Source organism: Branchiostoma floridae, chromosome 1, assembly GCF_000003815.2.
Source record: "Branchiostoma floridae strain S238N-H82 chromosome 1, Bfl_VNyyK, whole genome shotgun sequence".
Taxonomy (NCBI): domain Eukaryota; kingdom Metazoa; phylum Chordata; class Leptocardii; order Amphioxiformes; family Branchiostomatidae; genus Branchiostoma; species Branchiostoma floridae.
In genome coordinates, this window is record NC_049979.1 from 16,649,495 (window position 1) to 16,674,891 (window position 25,397).

At 40.0% G+C, this 25,397-nt stretch overlaps 2 protein-coding genes across 3 annotated transcripts; both read right to left on the bottom strand.

The window, feature by feature from the left end:
• Positions 1 to 1,359: 1,359 nt before the first annotated feature.
• On the bottom strand, positions 1,360 to 20,955 carry LOC118411907 (E3 ubiquitin-protein ligase CBL-B-B-like). 2 transcript variants are annotated; one of them, XM_035814406.1, is made up of 10 exons: positions 20,318 to 20,955; positions 12,247 to 12,525; positions 11,788 to 11,925; positions 10,725 to 10,944; positions 9,972 to 9,974; positions 8,643 to 8,792; positions 6,846 to 7,326; positions 5,863 to 6,066; positions 5,376 to 5,531; positions 1,360 to 5,132 (listed from the first exon to the last, which is right to left on the bottom strand). In XM_035814406.1, the coding sequence occupies exons 1-10, from the start codon at positions 20,905 to 20,907 to the stop codon at positions 4,936 to 4,938; spliced, it is 2,418 nt and encodes an 805-aa protein (XP_035670299.1). In that variant the 5' UTR covers positions 20,908 to 20,955; the 3' UTR covers positions 1,360 to 4,935. The 2 variants fall into 2 exon arrangements, with proteins under 2 accessions (XP_035670299.1, XP_035670308.1); XM_035814415.1 differs by lacking the exon at positions 9,972 to 9,974 and having other exon boundaries at positions 20,318 to 20,953.
• Positions 20,956 to 23,745: 2,790 nt separating this feature from the next.
• Positions 23,746 to 25,391, bottom strand: LOC118425502 (adenosine receptor A2a-like). Its single transcript, XM_035834372.1, has 3 exons — positions 25,221 to 25,391; positions 24,720 to 24,898; positions 23,746 to 24,274 (listed from the first exon to the last, which is right to left on the bottom strand). Exons 1-3 carry the CDS (start codon positions 25,305 to 25,307, stop codon positions 24,106 to 24,108), a joined length of 435 nt encoding a protein of 144 aa, XP_035690265.1. The 5' UTR covers positions 25,308 to 25,391; the 3' UTR covers positions 23,746 to 24,105.
• Positions 25,392 to 25,397: the final 6 nt, after the last annotated feature.

Sequence of the window (25,397 nt, forward strand, 5' to 3'; positions counted from 1 at the left end):
CCAGTACGAACAGTAGGGTTTTTGATATTTCCATAGCCTACCACAGCTTACTGCTTTATGGGACCAAACTCCATTATATCTCTGATTGACATAGTAACAAGATACAAGAGTAAGACAGATCAACACTTTATATAGCTTAGAAGATTACGTCTATTGAAGAAAAGATGTCGTGAAGAAGGAACTGAGGGTAGTCAGGCGAGTTTGTTAGCGACAATTACTATCAACAACATTGGTGGACATCATGATATAACTGAACGTATTCTGAGCAAATTGTTATTCCCTCTCGAAGCTACCACGATACAGTGGTACGAAGATAGCCCAAGCCTGTCAAAAAGTGCATGGTCTTCAATACATTATGGAATAGACGTGTTAAAATCTGAAAGGCAATACAATGCTCCAGCGAATTTGGCGAGTGAAGAGAATGGCGGAAAATCAAATACATCCTATGTCGGTGGTACACCGAAATGGAGAGATAGACCATGCCAGTCAAGGTAACTGCGTGTGAAAATTGACTTGTCCAAACAAAGTATCTGATGTATCGACTGAAGGATCATTTATGACTTTTCAGAAAAGCTTCTTTTCCGGCCCGGTCTGTCAGGTACGGATATGAACCCACCGCAGCGGAAATAACATCCTGGCTCTTTAGATAAGAGGACTGCAAGTAATGAAAACATCGCCTTATCTCAATCATCGCGTTTTCCACTAACGCATCAAACGAAGAAGAGAGAATATCACAACATTTCTTTTGCCCTTTTTAGTCCTTCTCGGGGGCTTCCAAGACTAACAGACCTACAGGTAATTCAATGAGTGGAAATTCTTCGACGTAATGAAGCAACATACCATAAGTAAATTACCGGGAATTTAATCCCACGTTGGGGCATAAAATGAGATCTTCGGAAAACGTCACATCAAGTCTTCCCAATTAATGGCGTCCTTTTGAAGCAAGATGAGAGTCAGCATTCACAAATGATTGTCTGTTCAGCACCAAGGACAAGCCTTTCTGCCCTCAATTTAAAATCCTGTATAAATTATGACTCCAGCGTTTTCGTGGTCATTTGTCATCAGCCATAGCTCTCCTACTTGAAGACTTTGATTTGGGCAGGAAACACTTGGACAGATAGAACGTATAGATTAAGTGGATTGAAATGCAAATTTATGTATGCAAGTTTTATGTACGTTATTTTCAAAGAGAAATCCTGAAATCAATGTAATTGACTTTTCTTGAGAGCAATGGTGTTCTTACCAAAGGTGATACTTCAATGACTTCATGTTGTTCAGCCATAGGAAAGAAATGCCGCGAATTTTGCCACACATGCCACCAACTGTTTTCGCGAAAAATGACCACAAGGAACAAACATACCTTATTAGAATAAATTTATTTGATAATTCTCTTGCCTTGTGGCAGACTTGCATGAAGCATCCTATATGGGCAAAAGTTTGCACATGTGAACAGAATGGTCTATACAGTACAACATAATGTCTTCTTACATTTAATCGGGGTAGTCTATTGGAACTAATAGGATGGTTCTGCACCATCATTCATACATCCATAATGTGCTGCAGACTGGCTACATAGTTAGGCCTGCTATGCTACATAAAACATAAGTTGTCCCTACTGGGCTAGGTCTATATCTGTACGCTAGAAGCAAATTCATAGTTACAAAAAGCAAGAAAACAGATGAAGTTAGGACAGACAATTGCAGCACAAAGGGCCAACTTACAATATTTGTTATTGAAAAGTGATAGAATTACGTACTTACAAATACATGTAGAAAAGTCTTCATGTTTTGAGCAATCAACTTTCTTTCCCCAAATACTATTTTCAGTCATGATCATTTTAGCACCTTGTCATAGATCAGTTCTAATTCATAGATATAATGAGCTTATGGGTATACTCAGCTTCTAAATACATGCTAACCCAAAGAGCTTTAGGAAGTGCTCTTTCATAAAACCTCACTAGCAATTTGTTTGCATTAGCAAACAGTCAGTGGTCCTTTTTCACACAACATGAGGAAACAAGCAAGGACATACATCTTAGACATAGAACATTTACAATGCAAAGGTACAGCATTCAGAGTGTTATCACGAGACACATGATTCATCCGTCCTCATACAAAAATAATCCTCTTCAGGCTCGGTGAGATCTGTATAGAACAGCATGCACACAAGCTATGGCAGTTCTCAGGCTGCAGCATCTGGACGTCAGGCCAGGCCAATGTCATCAACTGCTTCTCATATATTTCAGAAACAACAAGAACTAAGAAATCTTAAGAAAATAAACTACTAGTTAACACAGTCAAACATTCCTGTCATCATCTGATGTCAGACCATCCTTATTCAAGATGGACGTAAGGGCCTTCTCTGCAAAATAATCTTCCAGAAGTTTTGAATTTTGGAAAGCCAGAGATCGAATGTTGAGAAAAAAATTGATGAAACTAGCCTGGCCTTTTCTCCTTTGGTAGACTTGGTCACCATTTTATCATTAGAACAGTCAGTTACTGAGCTTTACAGATCTGCTGACATCTATTGTATTGGCATGATAAAGATCATCACTTTGGAGTTACCAGCAGATGCACACAAAACCCCAATTAGTCATTGGATAGGAATTTTCAGGAAAATTCCATTCACATCAATAGAGAAGCTGGTATGCCAAATCCACTTGATTTTTCAAAAATATAACGGTCTACTGATGGTAAGGTTTCTTGTGGTGCTCAACAAGTAACATGACCTTATCAGATGACCATGTCTTTGATACTTAAGAAATCAGTATTACACAAAGCACAGCATTCTTATACTTCCTACTAGTCTTTTATGGGGTCTACTCTAGTCAAAATAAAGTAGGGACAAGACAGCAAGCAGAAATATAAAACCATAAGTGTAGGGCTGGACGATCTAACTTACACAAGCAAACAAAGCTATAATATCCTTGAATGCTGTCATGCCCCTACCTTTATTTGTTACTAGATTGTTTGCACATGTTCCACGAAGTTCAAAAAGCCGCTGTAACTTTCATCCTCCATAATGGTAAATTAATTAATGCAAATCTTAAAATGTATGCGGTGTTTTTTTTTTGGCAGTTTTTGCAGCAATATCAAAACCATGACACTACAAATATGCTTTTCCACTGTTTCGCTACTGTACCTTCGAATTGTTTCAACCATGAATTTAAAGCGAAAACATTCTTTTCTCTTTAAAATCTGCAAAATAAAGTCCTGGTGAAAATGAATGAATTTACAGTATATGTCTATATCTTAATGGGTTTCCTATACACTCTTACACTACAAGAAACTGCTTCCTGTAGTCAACAAAGACAGCAAACGCAATGGCATTTCAGCTTGAGATACTGTTGACAGAACATTACTTATACACAACTTTTCTAGTGGAAATGTTTCAGCAAAATGTAATATAGCATCATCATATTTTGCAAGCAGTCTTTGCAACAAGCCCAGCAGGCCGTGTCAACTTGACACAATAGTTTATAACTGGTAATAGAATTACAGTTATCAATTCTTCCACAAAGTATTATAAGGGATTTTTGTACACATATTATGGTAGTATAGTGGTAGTCAAACTAATTTCTTTAACAAGTCATATAGTACATGTATTGTCAGAAAACAAAGGAATGTCTTACTTGCATATAAACATCTTAACAAAAGAAACCCTACCTTGGTGATATATCAGTATGTTATATTTTTTTCAATTTTGCAAGCTTGATTATAAAAGTGGTTATAGAGTCTCACATTATGCATGCTTTATTGGTACCAATCTGCTTGCTTGAGTATTTACATCACTCCAGATGACTGGGATAGTGAGGAACTGAAGCAGGGGGCTATATTGTGATCAGTGGAAATCCTTTCCATCAATGTTAATTACCACGACTTAAGGATATTTGCTGCATAGCATGATCCCACATGTATATAATGCATATATCATATTCAAATGTGTGATGAAGTGTTTGTTATCCATGCTGCTGACAAAATGGGTAGACAATTGTTACATATAGTGCTATCACTGCAGTCACACAGAAGCTTTAGTCCTTTCCATGGGTCAGCTGAAGTGTTTGGAAACACTATGTTTTCACATCCCTTTTTACAAACTTCTTCCATGTTTTTTCTTTGATCTCTTGTACAAATAGTAATATTACCTAGAAACGAATTGAGCAACCAGCATTGAACCTGTACTAGTTCACATACATGTATCATAAAATGGGGCCAGGACAGAAAGCATCTACTTACTTAATATGTGGGACTGTAACCTAAAATCTTGTACACATGCTACTTGACTAAAAGTGAAACTGACAAGGGTTTTTACTCACTGCTAGGAGATTGCTGATGATTCCATCTTCTAATGCCTTCTCATGCTTGATTACCCAAGACACAACCCCAGCCAGGTGATCCTAGTAGACTTAATTTTGTTTATGGCATGTAGCAACTTCAGTAAAATCAATTTTCTACTGGAATAAGAAATCCTCAATGTTCCAGAAGGAATATTCACTACAACTATAACATCATGTAAAATCTAGAGTCTCTGGGCTGCATCATTTTGTCAGTTACTGTAAGATAAATAACCACCTTTGCAGTATTTCCCCTGCAAGGACATATTTCTTGCTAAAAGGCATGTGCCAAAAGATGCATAACCATGATCTCAAATACAAGAAGATTAGAATTAAACAGGTCCCAACCAGTCAACCCATCCTAGTCTGTAAGCCTGTGTCTAGATAAATGTCTACCTCTACATTTATTTAATAATAAGCCTTAAGTGCAATAAAGTTCTTACACACTCTCTATTATACATTGGATTCTTGGGCAGTTGATTAGAGAACAGACTGTCAATAGCACAAGCACATTGCTTATCCCAAGACACAAGGTGGTGCAAATTTTCTTTTGATACATTTGATGGGAAAAAAAGCTACCAACATGTCAAACTTCCCCACCCTCATGACACAGAGTGGTGCACAAATTCCTTGAGGATCTGCTTGGCCATGGTAAGGTTGTTGTTGGCGATGCCTAGTGCCTTGATGATGGAATCGTACGAGTAGCCCTGGCTCATCAAGGTGGCAATCTCTGCATCCATGTTGTTTCCATTTTCTGTAGCGGTGCTTTTCCTGGAGCTAGGAGAGGGGTCTCTAGTACCTATAACATGCAGTGAATGAAATAAGACTTTTTGTTCTGCACAGCACCCCTAAAATTTTTCAAAATCAAAGGGTATACAGGAAGTTATACATGTGTCTAAAGTAAAATCTTGAAACTTCTGAATCAATTAAGTGAGAACAATCAAGTAATACATCTTGCTATGCACTCCCTACCCCCCCCCCCCCCACACACACCAGGTATTTTTAGAAGTAAAGTATTTTACTGGCTCACAATCTTACTTACCTTGGACATTATCTGCTGAAGACCAGCTGGCAGGGTGCTTCTGTTGGCGGGGCTGCAGGGCGGGGTCCAGACTGCTGACAGGGAGGGGGGGCAGGTCATAGTCACTGGGGGTTTTCCTCAAGCGCCTCACGGGGACATCATAATCACTGGCAGGGTCTGCAAGGAAGACACATTCTCATCAAACAGGGATGGATGTCTTAAGATATACAGTTGTTCAGGGGAATGTAGAACAATGAATATGTCATGAGATGCAGTTGCAGCATCCCTTACATGAATAAAAGAACTTATCATACTACATACTGTTGCACTGTTGGGGACAAAACAAACTGGTACAGAGTCAGTAAGATTGAAAATATCTGCACTTAATTTTTAGCTGTACTTGTAAGTTGAACAGACAAAAGTCACATCGTTTAATGGTCTGTGGGAAAACAAACAGCTGTATATGTAGCTGTTGACTATTGTTGCACAGCTAACAATTACTACTTACCATGGTTTTCACTGTTCATTCTGTCTTCATTTTCACTTGGGGTTTCAAAGTTACTCCTTGGTGGGCCACTAGGATGGGATATTGGCGAGTGGGGACTGGGCTGGGCAGAAGACCCTCTACTGGGTACAGGGGGCCCCATGGATGTGGGCTTGGATATAGGAGTGGGCACTTTGTAGATTGCATTTTCATCACTTGCACTTGACCCTGTTGACATAAGAGACAATAAGTGCTTTGAAAAAATCTGGCATCAATGCCAGGTACAATGATTTAAAAAACTACATAAGTTACATAACTACTGCGTACAAAAAGTATTCTTAAAGATACCTCCTGGTCACAATTTTCACTCTCACAGCGTAAGTTATTGTCATGTTCTCTAATTGTACATAATTTACAACTTTTACATACACGACCTTCTAGAAATCATTTCAAATTTCTAGGAACAGTCCTAGATCACTGCAAATCCTACCCTGGAAATGTTTTGTTACAGCGCTACGGTTATATACCCAAAATGGATCTCACCGCATATAGAAAGTGGGGTAGCATTTTGTGTACAGGGTGTTGTCGTACATGGTACGCATGGTAGCATGGAAGGAAGCATGCAAGGAAGGAAGACGAAGCATTGTTTCTCGTCTCAAAGCACTGCAGCTGGTAGTGTTCACAATGCAAAGCAACCAGTAGTGTGTCTGGGCTAACCCTCAGGCACATGTACATGTATATATAATGACAAGATAACTGGTCTTGTGGATAACACATTCATGTATGTAGCAAGTAGCCACAAACATCTCATATGCAACCAAAAGTGTTTGTTAAGAAAAATGAACTACTATCATTCAATAGGATTCTAAAATACATATACTTGTACTTCAGAAATAAAAACTATGAGGGCATAAGATAAATAACATTACAATGCCAAACTCACTGTTCTAATGAAATAATACTGACATCTATAACTTATGTAGCCATCTAATGAGAACATTACACACCTGAACTGGAGGCACCATCGTCACTAACGGACCTATTGTATGTTTTCTTCACACTGGTTGTCTTGTCAGTAAATCTCCTGGGTGGCACTTGTGGGGCATTTATGGTGGGAACGGCGGGCAAGTCTCTGTCAGGGAGGGTGGGGGAGGGGATAGGCGGTGCTGGAAGGGGCCGAGGGGCAGGCAAAGGCACTGGAGGAGGGAGGCTCCGCTCCTTGGGGACTGGGGAGGACCGTGGGGAGTTTCTGGGGGAGGGCATGGGGGAATCGCTAGGTGACATGCTGGGGGAGGGGAGAGGAGACCCTGCCGGGGACAGCCTGCGGGCGGGGATGGGGGGAAGGGATGACGTGGCATGAGGGACAGGGGGTTTGGGAGGCTCTCTCCTGGGCAGGTTGGGGGAGGCTCGGGGAGAGTTAAAGGGTGAGTGGGCTGGTCTGGAGGGCTGGAGTTCACTGATGCTCTGGTTCACCCACTGATTTGGATCCTGTAAAATAAGATTGAAAATCATTTCAATGTAGTGATAACCTTTAAAACGCCATCCTTAATCCAATGCATTGGAAATGTTCTATAGGCCATTTAGTATACCTATAAAGTAGACTATACCATTTATCTTATAATCAATGTTGTCTCAAAACTAGTACCCTGACACTAGACTTCAGTATTAGAGTTTGCATGGTTGTTCACATACAGGAATATAATCTGTAGGCATACATGTTCATCCTGACCCTGTATGTTTTATTGTTAAAGGCTGCAAAAAAGCAGCACAACTATCTGTAAAATCATTGAAATGTTGAATAATGAATTGTTTAATGCATTATTATGTTTGGATGGAGTAAGTTGAACAGCATAGAATATTAATCAATCCCTAAACAATCTTTGGAACTTTTACCATAACTGTTTAATACACAATTACTTGTTAGGCTGGAGGGATGTTGGGGCAATAAAAAACATTGTACTTACATTTACAAATCTGTTTATCATTTTAATTATAGATCTGATTTCTGAATACATGCACATATCTATACAGATATGGCACTGAACTTGACACAACACATAAGTACAAAAATGAGCCATTTCAATGTAGTGATTTTGTAAGCTCTGCACCTTGCTTACCAACAGCTGCTTTGCTGTCACTCGGTAAGCTTTAAGTTTGATTAATTTTCAATGTTATTTAGAAAACTTGTTTATTGCATCATTCAATTGGCACTCACCAAAAAATCACCTTTCTCCTGGTTGGATACAATGCAATACAAAAATAATGTCAGAATCTAAACTGCTTGCTTTAAATACATACATCAGGTACAATTCCAGGCATCCACTGGCAAGCTTTTAGATTTACATCTGCGTATCTCTCTTCTCACTACAGGCTACATTAACTTTAAGTTTTTAACATGTTGATAGGATAATTAAAGAAGAGAGAAAGATTTTGTACAGTGTGAGATCCCTTATCAATGTCCTCTTCCTGTTGATAAATGGATTATAATCTTCTGTAATATTTAAAATCACACAAAATTGCTTCTAACCACTGCTAATTACAGGAGAACATGCACCATTACTGACAGGAACGGAGTGCAATTTTGTGCATTTAGACTAAGGGACAGTACTGTGTTATTGAAGATAATTCTTGAGCTATATAATTGAAAATGATGAGAGTGTGTTTTAGTTTAGTTACTTTCTTTTCTGAGCCTGTATGAAACACATCATCGGTCAGTCTATATCTTACAATCCTAGACGCTTAACCACTTCCAATCATATTTTCAGTAATGCTGTACAGTCATGTACAATGTAACTCTGCCTCACCTCAAAGTTGCCATCCTCCTCCTCCCCCTCTGCATGCATGTCCATCTTGTTCCTCATGGTGTCCCACTTGGGGTCGAAGGGATCCACCACTACAGGCTCTGTACCCTTGATCTCTGCTCGACAGAAGGGGCAGCCCTGGCCATCAGAGTCCTGTGTGAACAAGACCAAAAACATAAGCACCACTGCATGACATACTGCTGCACTGCTCTATGCATTACACAAGATAAATGCAGGTACAAGTCTACCATCTTCTGTTATTCATTAACACCCTTTCCACAAGACAAGTCTACTTTACATAAGCCTGTTGTATGGGATAAGAATGTGTTTTCAAAATTATTGGTGGAATTTCTGACGTTCTGGCATTTTCTTATACACTGTCCTATATGTACAATGCAGTTGTTGTCACATGCTAATATGTACTTGAATTTATTGACAAAATCTTGGTACAGAAGATGATAGATACGTATGTAGTGATTAACACATTAAAACAATCAAAATATTTTGGCCATACTATCAAAAGGTGATATTGGTCTTCTATATGAAAGGTTGTCTCTTTACTTCAGAGTGAAATCAGTGAATCACTCTTTCCAATTGTGATTCCAACCAAACCTGACAACAAGACTTATATCAGTTTAACAGCTAAGCCAAAAGACTTCATCCCTAAACCTATGTCTGGCACATCAATTATGTTAAATACAGGAAACTTCTGTCATGTAACTTTCTTTCCTTTTAAATTTTAATAGACATGTGAACAACTTCACCCAAACTTATCTCATGTTTGCTATTTTGTTCACACAAACATCAGAATTTATGAATACTTGCTGTTAGGCATGTTAGACATAGCTCTTACCAAATAGGGTTAGGAACACTTTTTGTACAACACACAAACACCACCATTATCCCAATTCAAACTTCACTGGTTATGTTTCAACAAAGGTGTCTTTTGACATCCACAGCAGGTAAACATCAAATGGTTAAATGCTGGTTAAGTCAGTCCAGCAGGACTGGGAAATTCATCCTGGGATGTACACAATATGGAACAGACATTGTACATTATGATAATTTTTACTCTTTGATGTCATGCAAGTGTCACCCAATGGGGGAGCAAGCCACACCCTGTCACTACATTTGCAATCCATGCTGTAAGTCCATTCATACTGAAATAAATCAGGGTTAAGATAGGAGAGCTTGCATCAAACAAGATAGGACATAAGCACATGTGGACAGTAACAGGTAGGATGGCACATCACCAATTATGTTGACACTTCAGACAAACACAGTGAAGCAAGACGACATGTATTTGCAGGAAGGGTAAAGTAGGGAACCTACCCTCTGGTGTCAGCAAGTGCATGAAAGAGAAGAAAAGATGTTCAGGTATGTACATGAATGCTACAAAGTTTTAAAGCAGTATTCCATGATACAGGGGAGGGTACTGCAATAGTACTGCATTCCTGAAGTGGACCTTTTAATTGTTTTGTGTTGTATTCATAATAGGGGCCTTTAAATCTTGGGCCAGCATCACAAAAAGACATGGAAAGAATTGAGAAACATTCTGATGAAGCACATTTTGTTGACTAAAACCATTGTAAATGTACCATACGGTGCTTACAACTAGTCAAAGTCAAAATGTTTTCTCCATATACTGAGTACTAGTGCATAGATACATGCAGTTGCATGATCTTTTGAGCTGGTGAAAAATAAATACATATAACATTTCTTATTCCAATGACTTGTATCCTGGAATACAGCTTTATCGACTGGACTGCGTAGCAAACTACCCATACATGTATCTTTGGAGAGCAACTTGAGACTGAAAACATACAATCAACTGCAATCTCACATATAAACAATATTTGAACAATCTATATCCAGTTGGCAATTCCTATGAGATAACATATACATATCACACTATTCTAAAGAGGATCATTTCCAAAAGAAGACTAGATCATGGAAGCAATGTTCATATTTTTGCAGTGGTTCAGCAGTGCCAAGAATACACAAGTGCATCTCTACTAGTGAGGGATAACAGACTGACAGGACCATGAGAACATCCTGAACACAGTAACACTGCTGTCTCCTCACCTGCCATGATGTCAAACACGGTGTGCACATGAGGTGACCGCAGGGCTCGATCTTGATGTCCTTGTCGTTCTCAGCACAGATCTTACAGAGTTGGAAGGTGGAGCCCATCTCACAGTACAGCTCATACTGCTCCTGGGACACCTTGATGTGCTCGTCAGGCGAGTTGGTACACAGGCTGGACAGGTCAGGATTGATGTTCCTCCCATCAGGGAACAGGTAGCTGGGAGACAAACATGTACATTATACAGTCATGTATATGAGAGTTGACATTGGAAGGAAACTTGGCCTTCTACAAAAGCGCCCCCTTGCAACAGGAACACAAACTGACTGAAATCCTAGATATCGCATGACATGCATGAAACATGATAAGTATAAAACATTTTTCTTGAAGATACAGAGTTTTGGAAGAATAGGATTTGACCAGGTGTTCGTTAAAGGGGCATTCCACTCCACATGTGAGTGTTATTTTCCGTTATATATCAATTCTAGGAAGTAATAAATGCATACTACTTCACATTATACGATAAAGTACCCAGTTGCTCCACGTGCCTCAAATGCATTCAGTCCTCTACTAAACTCCCCAACTACCCTCTAATTGAATTAATCCTATGGCTGAATACAATGCAAAACTTTTAGGTAATGTTACAAAACTAATCTCAGGTTCGCTAAGAAATCTCGTCTTGTTCTTGTATTCTTTGTTATCTTATGAGCAATTTGCCTTCTCAGTGTGCTTAGCAAACCTTATTTATACAGAAAATATGCACGATAAACAAAGTGTCTATACGTATAGGGAATGCATGGGTAGGGTCTGCATGGGTTTAGTGAGTGTCATATTGTTTTACAGAAGACACATCGCGCAATTCATCCCAAGGTGAATTCCACAAAATTCGGCTGATTATGTATTCATTGACACATTATCTATTGGAAAACAAGACTCCCTTCTAGAGTGGAATGCCCCTTTAAACTAAGGGTAATGCTACCTAACATGTACATGTAATATTGACACTGATGCTGCAAAAATTAACCATATGGAAATGAATGAAAAGAACAAATATGTACGTACAATCCTTCCCTCTGTCCATCGATGAGGGCCTGACACAGGGACTTGTTCTGTGGTATTGTCTGCAGAATGGTCCCCTCCTGAGTCACGTAGCCTATTGCCCATTGCCCTAATCTGGTACAACTCAGGCGGAAGATGTAGCTGAAAGAAAAAAGGTTCAGTTTCAGACTCCACAATCATAACAGCTGCTACTAAAACTATAGTATCTGGGACATGTATACATGTATAACTGCAAAATATAGAAGTATCCAAATATTGTGCACTCTTTTACAGAAGGAATACATTTAAAGATTTACCATGTACAAGTGATGCTTACTAAACCAACCAACCAGATACATGTCTATGTCAATGTCCATGATCAAGTTTCATGCATGTTATAATGTACATACATCATTGGCTGGCTTAAGAATCATAAGACAACAACTTTTAAAACAACTTTGAGGCTAATGTAAAAAGGCACACCTTCCTGGTTTGTTGATATACTTCTGCAGTCTGGCCTTGACTTCATCGTACGTCAGGAATGCCACGTAGCCAGAATGTGTCACAGCCAGCAAGTTCCAGTTCTTCAGCAACGTGTTCCATGGTTGGAACAGCCGCGTGAAGACGTCAAATTCGAAATTGGAGATGTAGTCATTGCAAGTAAGGTCTATGGTTGACTTGAGAGCCATGGCCTCCAGCCCTGAACTGATGGGGTGGACATCGTGCAAAGTCTGTCGGAAAAACTTCCACGCGACAACCGTTCTGTAGAAGGAACAAAATGTTTAAAAAGTTATCAAACTTCTGAAAATACATTTCCAGGAAGATGGTTGCAGGACACAATGTACGGTTACAAAATTGTACATGTAACATTGTGTAATTTTACTAGTACTACATAACAAGCAGTTCAAATTGTAGAGGCACAGCAGTCAAATTTGAGCTTTCATGAATAAACAAAGGTTCAAACAAACAAAGAAACAGTGGCTTTAGATTTGAACCATGGTGGTCAATTGAAAACTGTTTTGCCACCAATAGATCTGCTTGGAAATAATATAAAGATTACATAAATTCTGCATTCCTGTGTTAGAAAGTTAAGATATTGATAGACTGTGGAAAATGACTGCCTAGATAGCCTGTGGAAAATGACTGTCTTGTGTGTGATACCAGTATATGAAAATGTGCCACCTACCACCACCCTACTCAGGAGGGATGAGCTCTTCCTGTATGATAAGCAAACATGCCTGTCTTGTCTTCCTCCTTAAGACTATATGTATGGCATGGTGCCAGCCTGACCCCTTCCTGTTCATATCCCTGCAGTCTATGACCTTATGTGCTCCATGATGCACATACGCTAGTAGTATCCCACATATTGTGGGACCCACAATATCAACTCATGCTCTAAATGCACATAAATTTATGAATAAACCTACTTGATTATGTCTGCATAACATTTCTTTAGAAATAGGATGTTCGAAAGGTAAAAAAATTGCATTTAAATTATTCACTTTGATTGATACTAGTGATATTGGTAATACCATTGATAGTTTATGTACCCATGTTCTTCTGTTGTCTGGTGTGCCTGTAACTGTGAGTGTATCATCAATGTTTATGATTTGACTTTATGAAGAAACAACAAAATATTTGACATACACTGCAAGAAACGGAATACACTTACTAATACTTCTAATGATCAACAGACATTTTAGAACCTATACTATAGCATTCCTTTCTTTGCCTCCAAGAAATGTCTGCTCTTCCATGAAATGTTGTTTTGACAAGAATCTTGTAAATTGTGTAGCAGCTACATGTACTAGTAGCTTGATATATTGTATCCTGAACATCTGCTTGTCGAGATTCTTCATCAGTTCCCATCCAAGTCTCTTCACTTACATGTTCCTATGCTACATGAGCATGATAGATGGCCAATTGTCTATTGTAACATATGGCTGTGAATGAAATGCCAAACATGGTTGCATGCTTTATGATTATGATTGACACAATTGTCAGACAAGAAATAATCATAATGTGATGTCTTTATACAGTCTTTAGAATGCAGTATTTCTATCATTCTATTCCCTTCTTGGCTAGAATAAGTAGAAATAAAAAGTGTTTTGAGGATCCTGCAATGTATATTCAGCAGCAAAAAGAGAGGTATACATGGGCTATGTTAATAAATCAGTGACCTTTGGTTTAATTGTATGTTATAAAATAACAATTACATAACAATAAGATGAAGAATTGATCTACTTAGTCAATCATCCTAATGGCAGTCTTTAGGCTAAATTGCTGGTAAATCAATATACACATGGCTGACCTTCCCCATACATAGTCTACTGTAAGTTACATCTGTTCTGTTTTCTCTATTGAAGCTAACGTATAATGTGCATAATGATTGGATGTAAACAAGCATGTTTTTGACAACTAAGCCCGAAGAGCTCCTCTCACAGAATTAGTCGGTCCTTGCAGTTAAAAAAGTCACTAGGGGGCCAAACCTACAGCGATTACAAGTATTTCCATGAGAATTATTAATCGCACAGACCCTCGCAAAGAGAAATAATGCGGTTTGTCTGTCAAAAGTGCTTGAAAAGGTCTCTATTCTTTGCTGCGCGGAAGTTGTATCGCAAATTTTACGTTAATATTTTCATTAGATTTTTATGCTACTAGTGCTTAGTATCAGTTTCCCAAACATCGTCCATCGCGAATCTGAAGACAGCGCGGATTGGTCATTTGACCGAAACCGCGGATTTTAGGCGCTGAGGATCTAAAGAGACTTACAGTACTCTCTGCCCCATGAGCTATCTACCACTCAAAAATCAGGACCATATATATAGCATGTCTAGAACACATCCAAGATATCAAAAATGGAAGTTACGCAGCAGTACCTTAGAAATCCACTAGGGGGGCCATATCAAACTTGATCTTCATTTTACCGATCTCTTCCCACATACATGTACCAAATGTCATCAGAATCAATTCAAAGCTTCTTGGGTTATACTGCTCACATACACACACACACACACACAGAAAAACACAAACAAAAAGATAATCTTCTTTGCAAAGGTGCAAATACTAGCCTCCTTTGCAGACTTCAAGTAGGGCTGGCTTTTAATTCATGGGGGGGGGGGGGGGGGGGCTGGTTCTCTAGTTTTATATCGTTGGCTAAAGCTAGGAAAGGGAGTTTGATGTGGAAGGCCAGCACCACTCGAAGTGTGTGAAGGAGGCTACAAATACAGACATTAAACACATCTTCTCTTAGTCACCTCCAAGTATGCTAGTAAATTGTTTGAATCAAAACCATCAGTCCTGAAGAAAATAAGATTCTGCATGTGAATGTTGCACTTTGATAAAAGACCTTCGCAAGTTCAAATTCAGCAATCAGTTGATAGCAAGTTCTGATAAGATTCCTATCAACACAAGAAAAACATTTTTATTTTACATCCACATACAACATGCAGAATCTTGTTTACTTCAGGGCATTGATGACTGTCATGTTCTGTACTATGCCCAACCATGTTTGGCGTAATTTCAGACATAGTTGGAAATGTTGGGGCAGTAGGGCACATGTTTATTCATAACTTGTCTGGAGGAAAACAGCTTTTTCTTGGAAACTTCCGGCTGCAGGTAGAAATACATAGCAATTTTCCTAGAATCAGACCATGCTGACAAAATGGGGAGTATTCGTTCAGACATGCTACTGGTAAACAACTTTACAGCCCATCAAAACAAACATATTTATCATATGCTAACTTACATAAGCAATAAAAATTTTGAATACTATGAGTTGTTTGACACCACACCAGTAGTCCATAGATCCAGGACATAAGCAAATACTACCAGGGTTGAACAAGTTTTCTAAAATCCACTTGTCCTATCGGGCAAGCACATAAAAGATGTACTTGCCCTAACCAATTTTTCACTTGCCCAAAATTCAAATATCACTGTTACTAGTATATGCATTTTCACTTCCAGCAATGGAATTCTCTGTAGACAATTGCTTGATGTCACGACTGTAAAAAGTAACAAGTATATCAAAATTGCACTAAAATCAATGGAAAAATCTTACTTGCCCGATTGGACAAGTGGGGTAGGACATGTACTTACCCGAAAAGCACTTTCACTTGCCCTGGACAATAGGGCTAGTGGACTTGCTTATCCCTGACTACTTATGAATAGTATTTGCAGGTCGAATAATAACAACGGGTGACTTATTTTCTATAGAACGAATACCATTTTGATGCATGTCCCACTTGTCATCGACAGAACAATTGGAAGTGCACTGAACTTGGTGCAGGGTAGTTTTATTCTACCAGAAAAATGTTCAGCCACAGAAATAACAATGTACCACCTGAACATGTGATCTACCAAGGTCAGTACTCCTCACCTGACACAGTAATGGTTCTCCCCTTTATTCACACTGACCAATGACCATCTTGGAAAATCGGAGCACAAAATTGTGATATGCGTTTCAAGCAACATCTTGTTGCCAGTCTATTCATTGTCATGTGTAGCAAGTTGCTATCCTTGTTTCCTAAGTTTGATCGCAAAAAGAGTTTGTGAGATTACACTCCAATGGAGGGTTTCGGTCTTGCTCAACTTGGGATCAGTTGTGGTATTCTGGATCAGAGCTAGAGATTTCTTTAGTCCAACATCAGGTACGTCTGCTATCATTTCATTCTGCTGTACTCAACTTAGATTGGTCATACCTGCATCAGCAAAATACAACATACAAACTACCAAAACCAGACATTTGTAGTCCCTACGAGAGCCAAGAGGAGATACACAAGAGACAAGTGGGGTGTGGGGTGGTATATCATGCCAATGACCACAACAGAGGTCTCTGAGTCTGACCTAACAGCTTTGAAGCAGTCTAGTTGTCAAATGATAGCATATAATAGTAAATTACTCATATTTCATAATAATCTTTTAACAATATACCCACAGTATGCCAACATGTTTACGTAATCAAACTGTGCATGCTTCACAAAGTTCAGTGAAAATTTGCACAACAAGAACATAGAAATGCCAGCTAGGATTTTAATCTTTACCTTGTGTAACCCAAAGCAAGGCCAAAGTCATGCCTTTCTGGTTTCTTGAGCAAAACTACAAATGACCTGAAACACCTTAGACATAGTAGCAACTCAATCAAATGATGTCTGGCTACCAACCATGCAAACATGATATTACTTAGTACTGAATAATAAGTTCGACATTAAAAGAAACCATATCATAACTAGAAAGGCAACATTTTGGAAAAAAAATGCAGGATGTTTGCGAAGGGGAAAGAAAGGAAAAATCGCAAGAAAAGAATTACAACTAGTAGAAAGGCAACGAGGCGTTGGCAAGCCCCCCTCCCCACACGGACCGTCCGACCGACCGTAACGCCCCGCACGTCTTTTGAGTGCAAGAAAAAAATTGAAAAAAGGCGTGTAAAACGAACGATGCCCTGTTCGCAAGATGAAAACGTTGTAAATACAAGATACATATCTAAAATAGGGAATAAAAAAAAGTGACCCTGCGGGACTCGATCCTGCGCCCTTCAGCGTGTGAGGCCGTATCACTCCCCACTATGCTACGTGGTTTGACATGATTCTGCACCGATTTTTTACCTTATAACGTTATGTTGCTCAAAGTGGCCCGGCCTGTTTCAATCCTGTGCGTTCATTGGTTTATTCGATGACAAGCATAGAGTGTCGGCTAATCGAAAAGCTGTATTTCACAGCCAAAGGCTTTGTCATCTGTGTTTTCATTGGATCCCGGTTTGAGCAAGCGTTTTGCTGATACTGTGATAGGTTCACATGTGACGTATCCCCGAGAAAACCCCTTTTATGGCCAATCAAAAAGCTGGAAACGTAGAGAGCTTGGTACAGCCCCAGCTTTTCCTGCGTTTTGGTAGAATATCTGCAGGAAAACTATATGTTTGCTGCTTCCGCAAACATAACTACCAGTAAGGAACAAACATTAGAACATATCATAGCTTATGTGACAGGTTTGGCAAACAAACAAAAAAACAACAACAAAATAATTATATGTATCATTAAGTTTCTTGAAATCCTTCATGGTTCATGACCTAAGATTAACTCTGTCCATTTAAGTCTGAAGGAAGAAGTTCTTATGATATACATAAACTTATTCAGCCACCAAAAGTCTAAGATCTATTGCATGTATCTTATTAGTCAGCCACGTGCACGTTTTAGGTAAATATAAGACTGAAAAAATGTTCCCTGGATAACACAATATCAGATACAGAATGATAGAATGTTTCCTATGAAACTGTAATCACTCTTGATCAAAGTAGTAAGTTACAAACTAGTTGAAATGTAAAATCAGGAACTTTGAATATTTGATTGACAAACCTACTTACATGCATACAATGGACAGGAGCATGACACACCATTAATATTTACCTACACCAGACTTGATTTCATAATTGAATAAATTATTGGAAACAAAAAAAAAGGCCATTCAATATACTTCTAATTAAAGCCACTCATAGCTTGCCAGATGAATAAAACATGACACTTGTGACTGGGTGTGTGGAGATAAAAAACAAAACAAAGGCAAAATTACATGTAGTAACACGTATGCATGCTGGTTTTTCTTTCTAATGACTGATAAAAAGATAAGACCTTCCACCCTTGCTTCCACATAGTACATACACCACCTGAGCCTAATGAATACACGTGTCAGGGTAGACACCGCAATCTGGCAGAATCTCTGATTCCAATAGTAGAGACCTCTTTCAACCTCCTTGCTCGAACAGGATACTGGGAACATATTACTTTTTTATTAGGGTGGTCTATTTACCTTCACCTTCAGACTTTACCTAGTCTCATCCTCGTGCCTGATATTTATGAACCCTATATTTCAAGTCAATCCATTCCATTAAAATAGACATAGGTCTGCTTCTTTACCTCAAATATAACTGAAAAGTGACAAGAAGTTGACTTTATCTAATGATACTATTTAGTAGTAGTTCTTCCATTTTGTATCCTTCCTCAGATATATTTGTCCAACATGTTTTGCTGTGACCTATACTAAGCCCGGTGCGTCAACAATGTGCAATAAATTCATCGATCTTAAATGACATATATTGAAGTTGAAAAGTTCTGTCCTTTAGAAAATATCTTTAAATTCACAGACTCCTATCAGTATTTATACCAGAGGAATCAGGATTTTCCCAGATTACAATCTGTACCTGACATATATACATTGTACATGTCTTGTATACATTTATGTATATGCATCAGGAAACTCAACTCCTTTGGGATATAATTTTCGAATCCAACAACATTTTTTTTCTGAAGACAGATCCAGTGTCATGTAGATATTCTAATAATATATATTGGACCTCGTATATACCATTTGCTCATAAGGAGAGAGTAGTTAATGTGGGGTCAGCAGCAGACTAAATAGGGGAGGTGTTAAGTTAGACGTCCAGAAGTAGAGCTGTCCTTTGAAGGCTGGCCAAACATCAATAAAACCGAAAGTGAAAGCGACCTATTGAGTGAAATCCCAAACTCTACAAAAACAAAAGAACTAACAGGAATTGTTGCAACTTCAACATCATAGGCCTGCTCCAGTAAAGACCTATGCTCCAATCAGGATTCACTATTGTATAGGTAGTCAGGAAGTACATAACACCATGGCATTACCTGCAACAATTATGTAAACATTTCTCCTGCTCATACTGTACAATAATATCAGCTTTAGCTGTTTGTGTTTTGAAGAGGAAGTATGACAAATAGGTCCGGTGTTAAGCAGAGGGCAGGGTGAGTGCGACAGAGTTGCTGCATCACAATGACTTGATCATCAACAAGCACAGTTCAAATCTTTTCTATCTTTATCTACGTAGATGACATGTCTGGTCATCACTCAGAGTCAGAGAGACTTCAGGCAGGCACAGAGCCCTGCTTACACAAAGAGTCACCAACTGAATTATGAACCCTGACCCATTTCAAGTTGAAAGTTTCAAAGTTCAGATGTTTCCATAGATTGATATTCTGCTATTGCAACTCACTGTGCACTGTGCAAACATGGTAACATGGCTTCTAGTTCTAACACTATAGAAACTATGTTGCGTAAATAAATGAACTTAACTTGTCTAACCTACATGTATCACAGTATATTCACAGGTCATGATGACAAACTTTGCTGCATAATAGTGACCAAGACTGTCCGTGGGTCTTCAGGGGAAGTCCTGCCCACATATAACCGCCGTGACTGGACACACAGATATTTCCTGGTCACATATAATATGTGATATATGACCAAACTTCCTGGTGCATGAAAAAAGTTGTAATTCACTTCTACGCTACATCCGTACGGATAGAAAAATTCACGTTAACAGTTTTAAAGTATGATTGAGGGCTTTTAGGAACTTGTGGGATCTGATAGTAAGGACTTTGCTTGAAAGAATTGAACTCCCAAAGGTAAAGTAAACTACTTGTCAAGACCGCCTCCCGCCCCTCCTCTTCTTTTCCCTAAATAGAAAGGCGGAAGTTGCCAAGCGGGGGCCCTCGCGAAAGGGGTTACAACTTTTGCTGAAACAATAACTCACCTGGCCCCGAAGGACTTCTTCCAGAAATCTGATGCCTCACTTTTGGTGATCCTGAAGACGTCTCCGGAGAAAGTTCCGTTGGGAAAGATCGCCTTGAGCTCAGCAAGCATGTGGGAAAAAATTAGGGAGAGTTTGGTGAGGTTCCGGCGGTACTGGGACGTCTCCTCGAACATTTTCTCTTTCCCGTCCTTGAACAGCCTGATGGCCTGCTTGCACTTGCGGATAAGATTCTCAATGTAGACCCTGAAATACTCACAGTCATTAAGCTGTTGCATACGATCATCGTACTTGGCGTGAATGATCCGAAGGTGCTGGTAAGTGTCCGGCAGAATGTCCAAGATGAACGGAGGGGAGTTCTTGAGGCTCATGCGCGGGTGTTGGCACAGCTTTACCACCTTGTCCATAAGCTTCCAAGACTTCTCTATCGTCTTCTTGTCTACTACCAGCTTTGGTGGGGCCACTGCCTCCGCTATGGCGCCCTGAAGCCGCTGGAAAGCTCGGTTGATGGCACCTGAGGGTCGCGACGTCGCCATCTTTCTTCCTGGTTTGGCTACCCTGTTCTTGGACAGGAAGTCTAAATCTCCCGGCATCCATTGCGCGACTCTCTACCTCGTGCCGCATGTTTCGTGTTTGCCGAAAGTGAAAGTGTAAAGTTTTGCCCGATGATGAAGCAAGGAAGAAAAAAGGATGTCTTTGAACCCTGTCAACGTTAATTTGAAAGGTTTAGAAAATATCCAATGCCCATCCTTTAGAATACATCGCTTTACTCTTGATTCCAGAATACGACACTTGTCTTTTTAAGATCCGTTTTTAAGGGGTACTTGGTGTAGAAGGCACGGCTACTAGATTAAATTCATCAATGCATTCAAAATTACCAAGGACGTTAAAAATCAAATTCGCAACCTCTTTGCAGAATATCACTTGTGGTGAATTACGAAAGGTGTGCTTGGATAACGCACTAAACCCATGTGCACCCTACCACGATACACTGAGTCATTCATTATAGACTTCATTATAGACACATCAGTGAATATTTTCAGGATAACTGATGGTCGATGTAAGACATGTAATCTCCACGCAGATCTACCGGTGGCATATAAGCGAGACACTTAATCGTATCCGATGATGTGAAGGGTGTTTTACTTCCTAATAGTAATATCAGAATCGGAAAATAACACTCTCTTGTGTAGTTTGGGCTCCTTTAATACTCGATATAAGTGGCTGAGTTTCTGACATTTACCATCAGGAAAACAAAAGGTATGCAAAAGGTCATCCATGTGACGGCTGTTTTTGAGGTGCTGATTCAAAATAGCCCGCTTGCCTAGTAGACGCCTCGCCGCGGAAAAGGCATGCAGACTCTCACAAATATGTCTCTTACATAAGCTAAGTATTGGTCTTCCGAAGTCTCGACGTTGGATTTTAAAACCTCACTCGACTTCCAACTTTCCAACCAGGGAGGCCATGATTAAAGTCAAGTGAAATGAAGGGCCAGGCTTTACCAAGGCGGTTCAAGGACTCATTTCAGTGATTGAACCAGGTTCTTCTGTCAAGAAGTTTGCATTTCAGTTTCAAAGTCGTCTAGCTTCGAATTCGTTGCGGGGCAGTAAATTCATAGTCTAGTCTACTCGGACTTTAATACTGCACTGTCCACACTGACTACAGCTGGGGGAATAGTTTGCCAAGGTACTGTTCTTATCCCCACAGAGTAAGACAAATTGACCGGATTAGTTGGTCTGATCCATTCTCACCGGATCGTACCATACGTGTGGTGATGGGATAATAGTATTCAGCCATCGCAGACTTCTAGTAAGGGTGGTCTCTATTTTTGTTGGGAGCGCTGATTCGAGCAACTGAGAAACCTTTCCCGGTACCCTGCTGAAAATAGCTACTACTCCCCCTAAAAATGATAAAAGCCAGCTTTGCTGAAGTCTGCGACGGAGGCTATGCTATGGCCATGGGTGCCTGCCGCACTGACGTTAGATGGGGAGCCGGGGGCGGAATACTCCGCTCCGTATGACTGCAGCTCTCTCCAGCGAAGGTTGCTAGACCGAGCACGCTACGTCATGAATTAATTCAATAGTTTATCATAACGTTATATTTGATAAACGATTCACAACGGGCCAACCGGCCAATGGAACCTAACGATGGAATGGCACAAATCTGAATCCATACCCTAGAAGCCTTAACTTTCTATAAATCTATACTAATAACATCAGGGGCCGGGTGCCATTTCGTGGTTGAATCAAATTTACATGTACAGTCCAATAGATTCGGAGACTATGATCTTATTTCATCGCTGACTTTTGGACAGGCACGGTACAAACGCTGATTTTGCTTCAGTTATAATGATTGCTCTGGATGCTCTGACTTAGATCGGCGGTTTCGTGGACATTGTTCAGTTGGCGCTAGGACATTTGGCCTTGTATGTACGAGTATGCCGCATTTTACCATTTACGGAGGCTATGTTGTGGGATGTATCGGCAAAAATAAATTATAGCAGGTTCTCCGTCCTATGTTGGCAAAAATACTACAGCAGCCAACTCGGAGAAAAGCTCCTACCTACTCTAACCGGACACAAATAAAGAGAATCCATAAAAAGAGAAATACAACACATTTTATGAAAGAAACGCTGACAGATAATATTCCCTTGATGGTGTCATTAAATAGAGTGCAACGTTCACTAAGCTGATGTACTAGCATGTCTGAGTGAACACATCTCCAGCACAAAGAATACGGAAGAGTTATCTGCACGTATCATGTCACTGACAACAGCATCAACAAACAGTAACGAGATATGCAAAATAACTCATCACAAAGAGACTTACTGAATCAACCTACGAGGTAAAATAGTCCGGTTGAAATCATAACAACATCTCTATATGATATATTAAAGGTACAAGCCCAAACCAAACAAAACAAAACAATGAAATTCTAAGTAACCAACTCAAAATGATACACTAGAACTGTTGACTTGCCAGGCAATCGAATCTGGAATAGGTAAATTGATAAGAAAACTACATGGTACAGAAATGGCATTACAATTACATTACAATCGATCAAAAATACACGTGCTTCCACTGGAACATTATCATACTGGAGCACGACATTGACGTACATACAGTTAAGGAAGGTAAATAACGCCATGCTGTGACACCGCTTTGAGCTAAGAAAGGCACAGTAAGGTGCGTGTACTCCAAACATCACAAGAACAAACGACGATAGAGAATTGTAATGAATGTCGATTGTCGAGAATACTAGGCTAGCAATGATCTGGTATATGGTTCACAAAAACACTTAATAACGTTTTCACGTCACTAACACAAACTACTACTACTACTACTACCTAGTCCCTTTACCTCCTGGTCGTTGGGGGGGGGGGGGGGGGGGGGGTTAAGGGGGGGGGGTAAAAAAAAAAAAAAGGGTTCTCCACCCCTTTTAACATAACATTGAATATAATAATAACATTGACAGAAGAAATTTGACGCACTGAGGACCAACTGACAATCATAGAATTTCTAAATGCAATAACCCTGTTTTCATGGGCGCCGTTATCGTTATCATGTTAACTGATGCAAATGTCACATGTTAGATTTGAAAAAAAAAGTGCATTTGTCAATTTATTCTGCCGGATCCAGCAAATAAGATACTTTATGTGTAATGAATTTTTCATTCTTCGTCTTTGAGTTACACCGTTTGTCGTAAAATCTCCGTAAAATGTCAAATCAACCATTGGCTACCAGCACAGTAACCTGAACATTGCAGTATCTCCCTGGTATTGGCCTTGCTTTTCAGTTGAAGCTGTGGACCGCCCGTGGACGCAGCAGCTTCTTGAAGGCATGTCGGAACTGCCTGTTTCTGAAGGCGAACACGATGGGGTTGCTGCAGGTGGAGATGAAGTAGGCGAACCGGCTGACGCGGTGTGCCACCTGCCAGCTCACAGAGGTCGTGTGGGGCGCCCTAAGGAACACAACAGCGTCGGTACTGTACACGTCTGACAAGGAAGACTAGGTCGTGTTAAAAAAAGGCGAATTTTAGCTTTGGATATTGATATCCAACCTTCCTCAATAGAGACCTTATGACAGTTTGGTAACTTGGTAGCTAGACCCATTATTAGATCAGCAGTCAGCATTGTCGGACATTAAGAACTCTATCTTTTTGTTGGCTATTTGGGTAGAATACACATGTGCACAAACGTAGTTCCTGCCATCCGTTAAGCGAACGCAATCTTACCTGCAAAATGGCAAAATGGCAACAATGCTAATTTTAGAGAGTCTTATTTTTGTTTGAAATAGTTTGATATTTGGTATCACCAAATTAACTTACAGTTTTCAACTCAAATCCCTTATGGAGACCTTCATTAAATGAATGAATGAAAGTCTGGTTTTATCAAGAAAAAACTCACGTGACCCGAATGGTCTCCACAGTGATGAGAGGGAACTCTGACAGCCACCAGATGGCCACGACAGCGGTGGTGGTCACTGCGCTCTTGATTTTCTTCCGAATGTCCTCGGCGGAGTCTCCGCTGATGTTCCCCGCCTGGATGGCGCGCAAGTGCCGCCGTGCCTCCAGGTAGATCCTCACCTGTAACGCACCCGGAAATGTTAGTGCCAAAAATGGACCCAATCACCGAAAGGAAAATGTCTACAACAATATGTCCACACCGTTTCGTACGTCCTGTGCCTTCTCCACATCCCAGCAACCCAATATGTGTTTGACCAGTGGCAGAGTCTTCAGACCCGCTGATAAGCCATAGCCGGACACACCGCACCTAATGTGATGTTATTGGCCATTGTCGACAACGACGGGCGAATAACAAAACTAACAACAATCTCTGCATTGCTGTAAAAATGGCCACTTATCAACAGGTGTCCCCAGCTTTAATTGACAATTCCCGTAGTCTTACCTGGGAGTAAGTAGCGAGAGAACCAGCGGTCATAAAGAACAGGCATCCCAACAACCCGGACACGATGGCGTGGCTGACGCAGTACATGGGGGCGGAGTAGAAGAAGGGCGGCTCTGAGCGCAGGAACGGCAGCGTACAGCAGGCCGTCAGCAGCGCTCCTGTCAGGCACACCAAGCA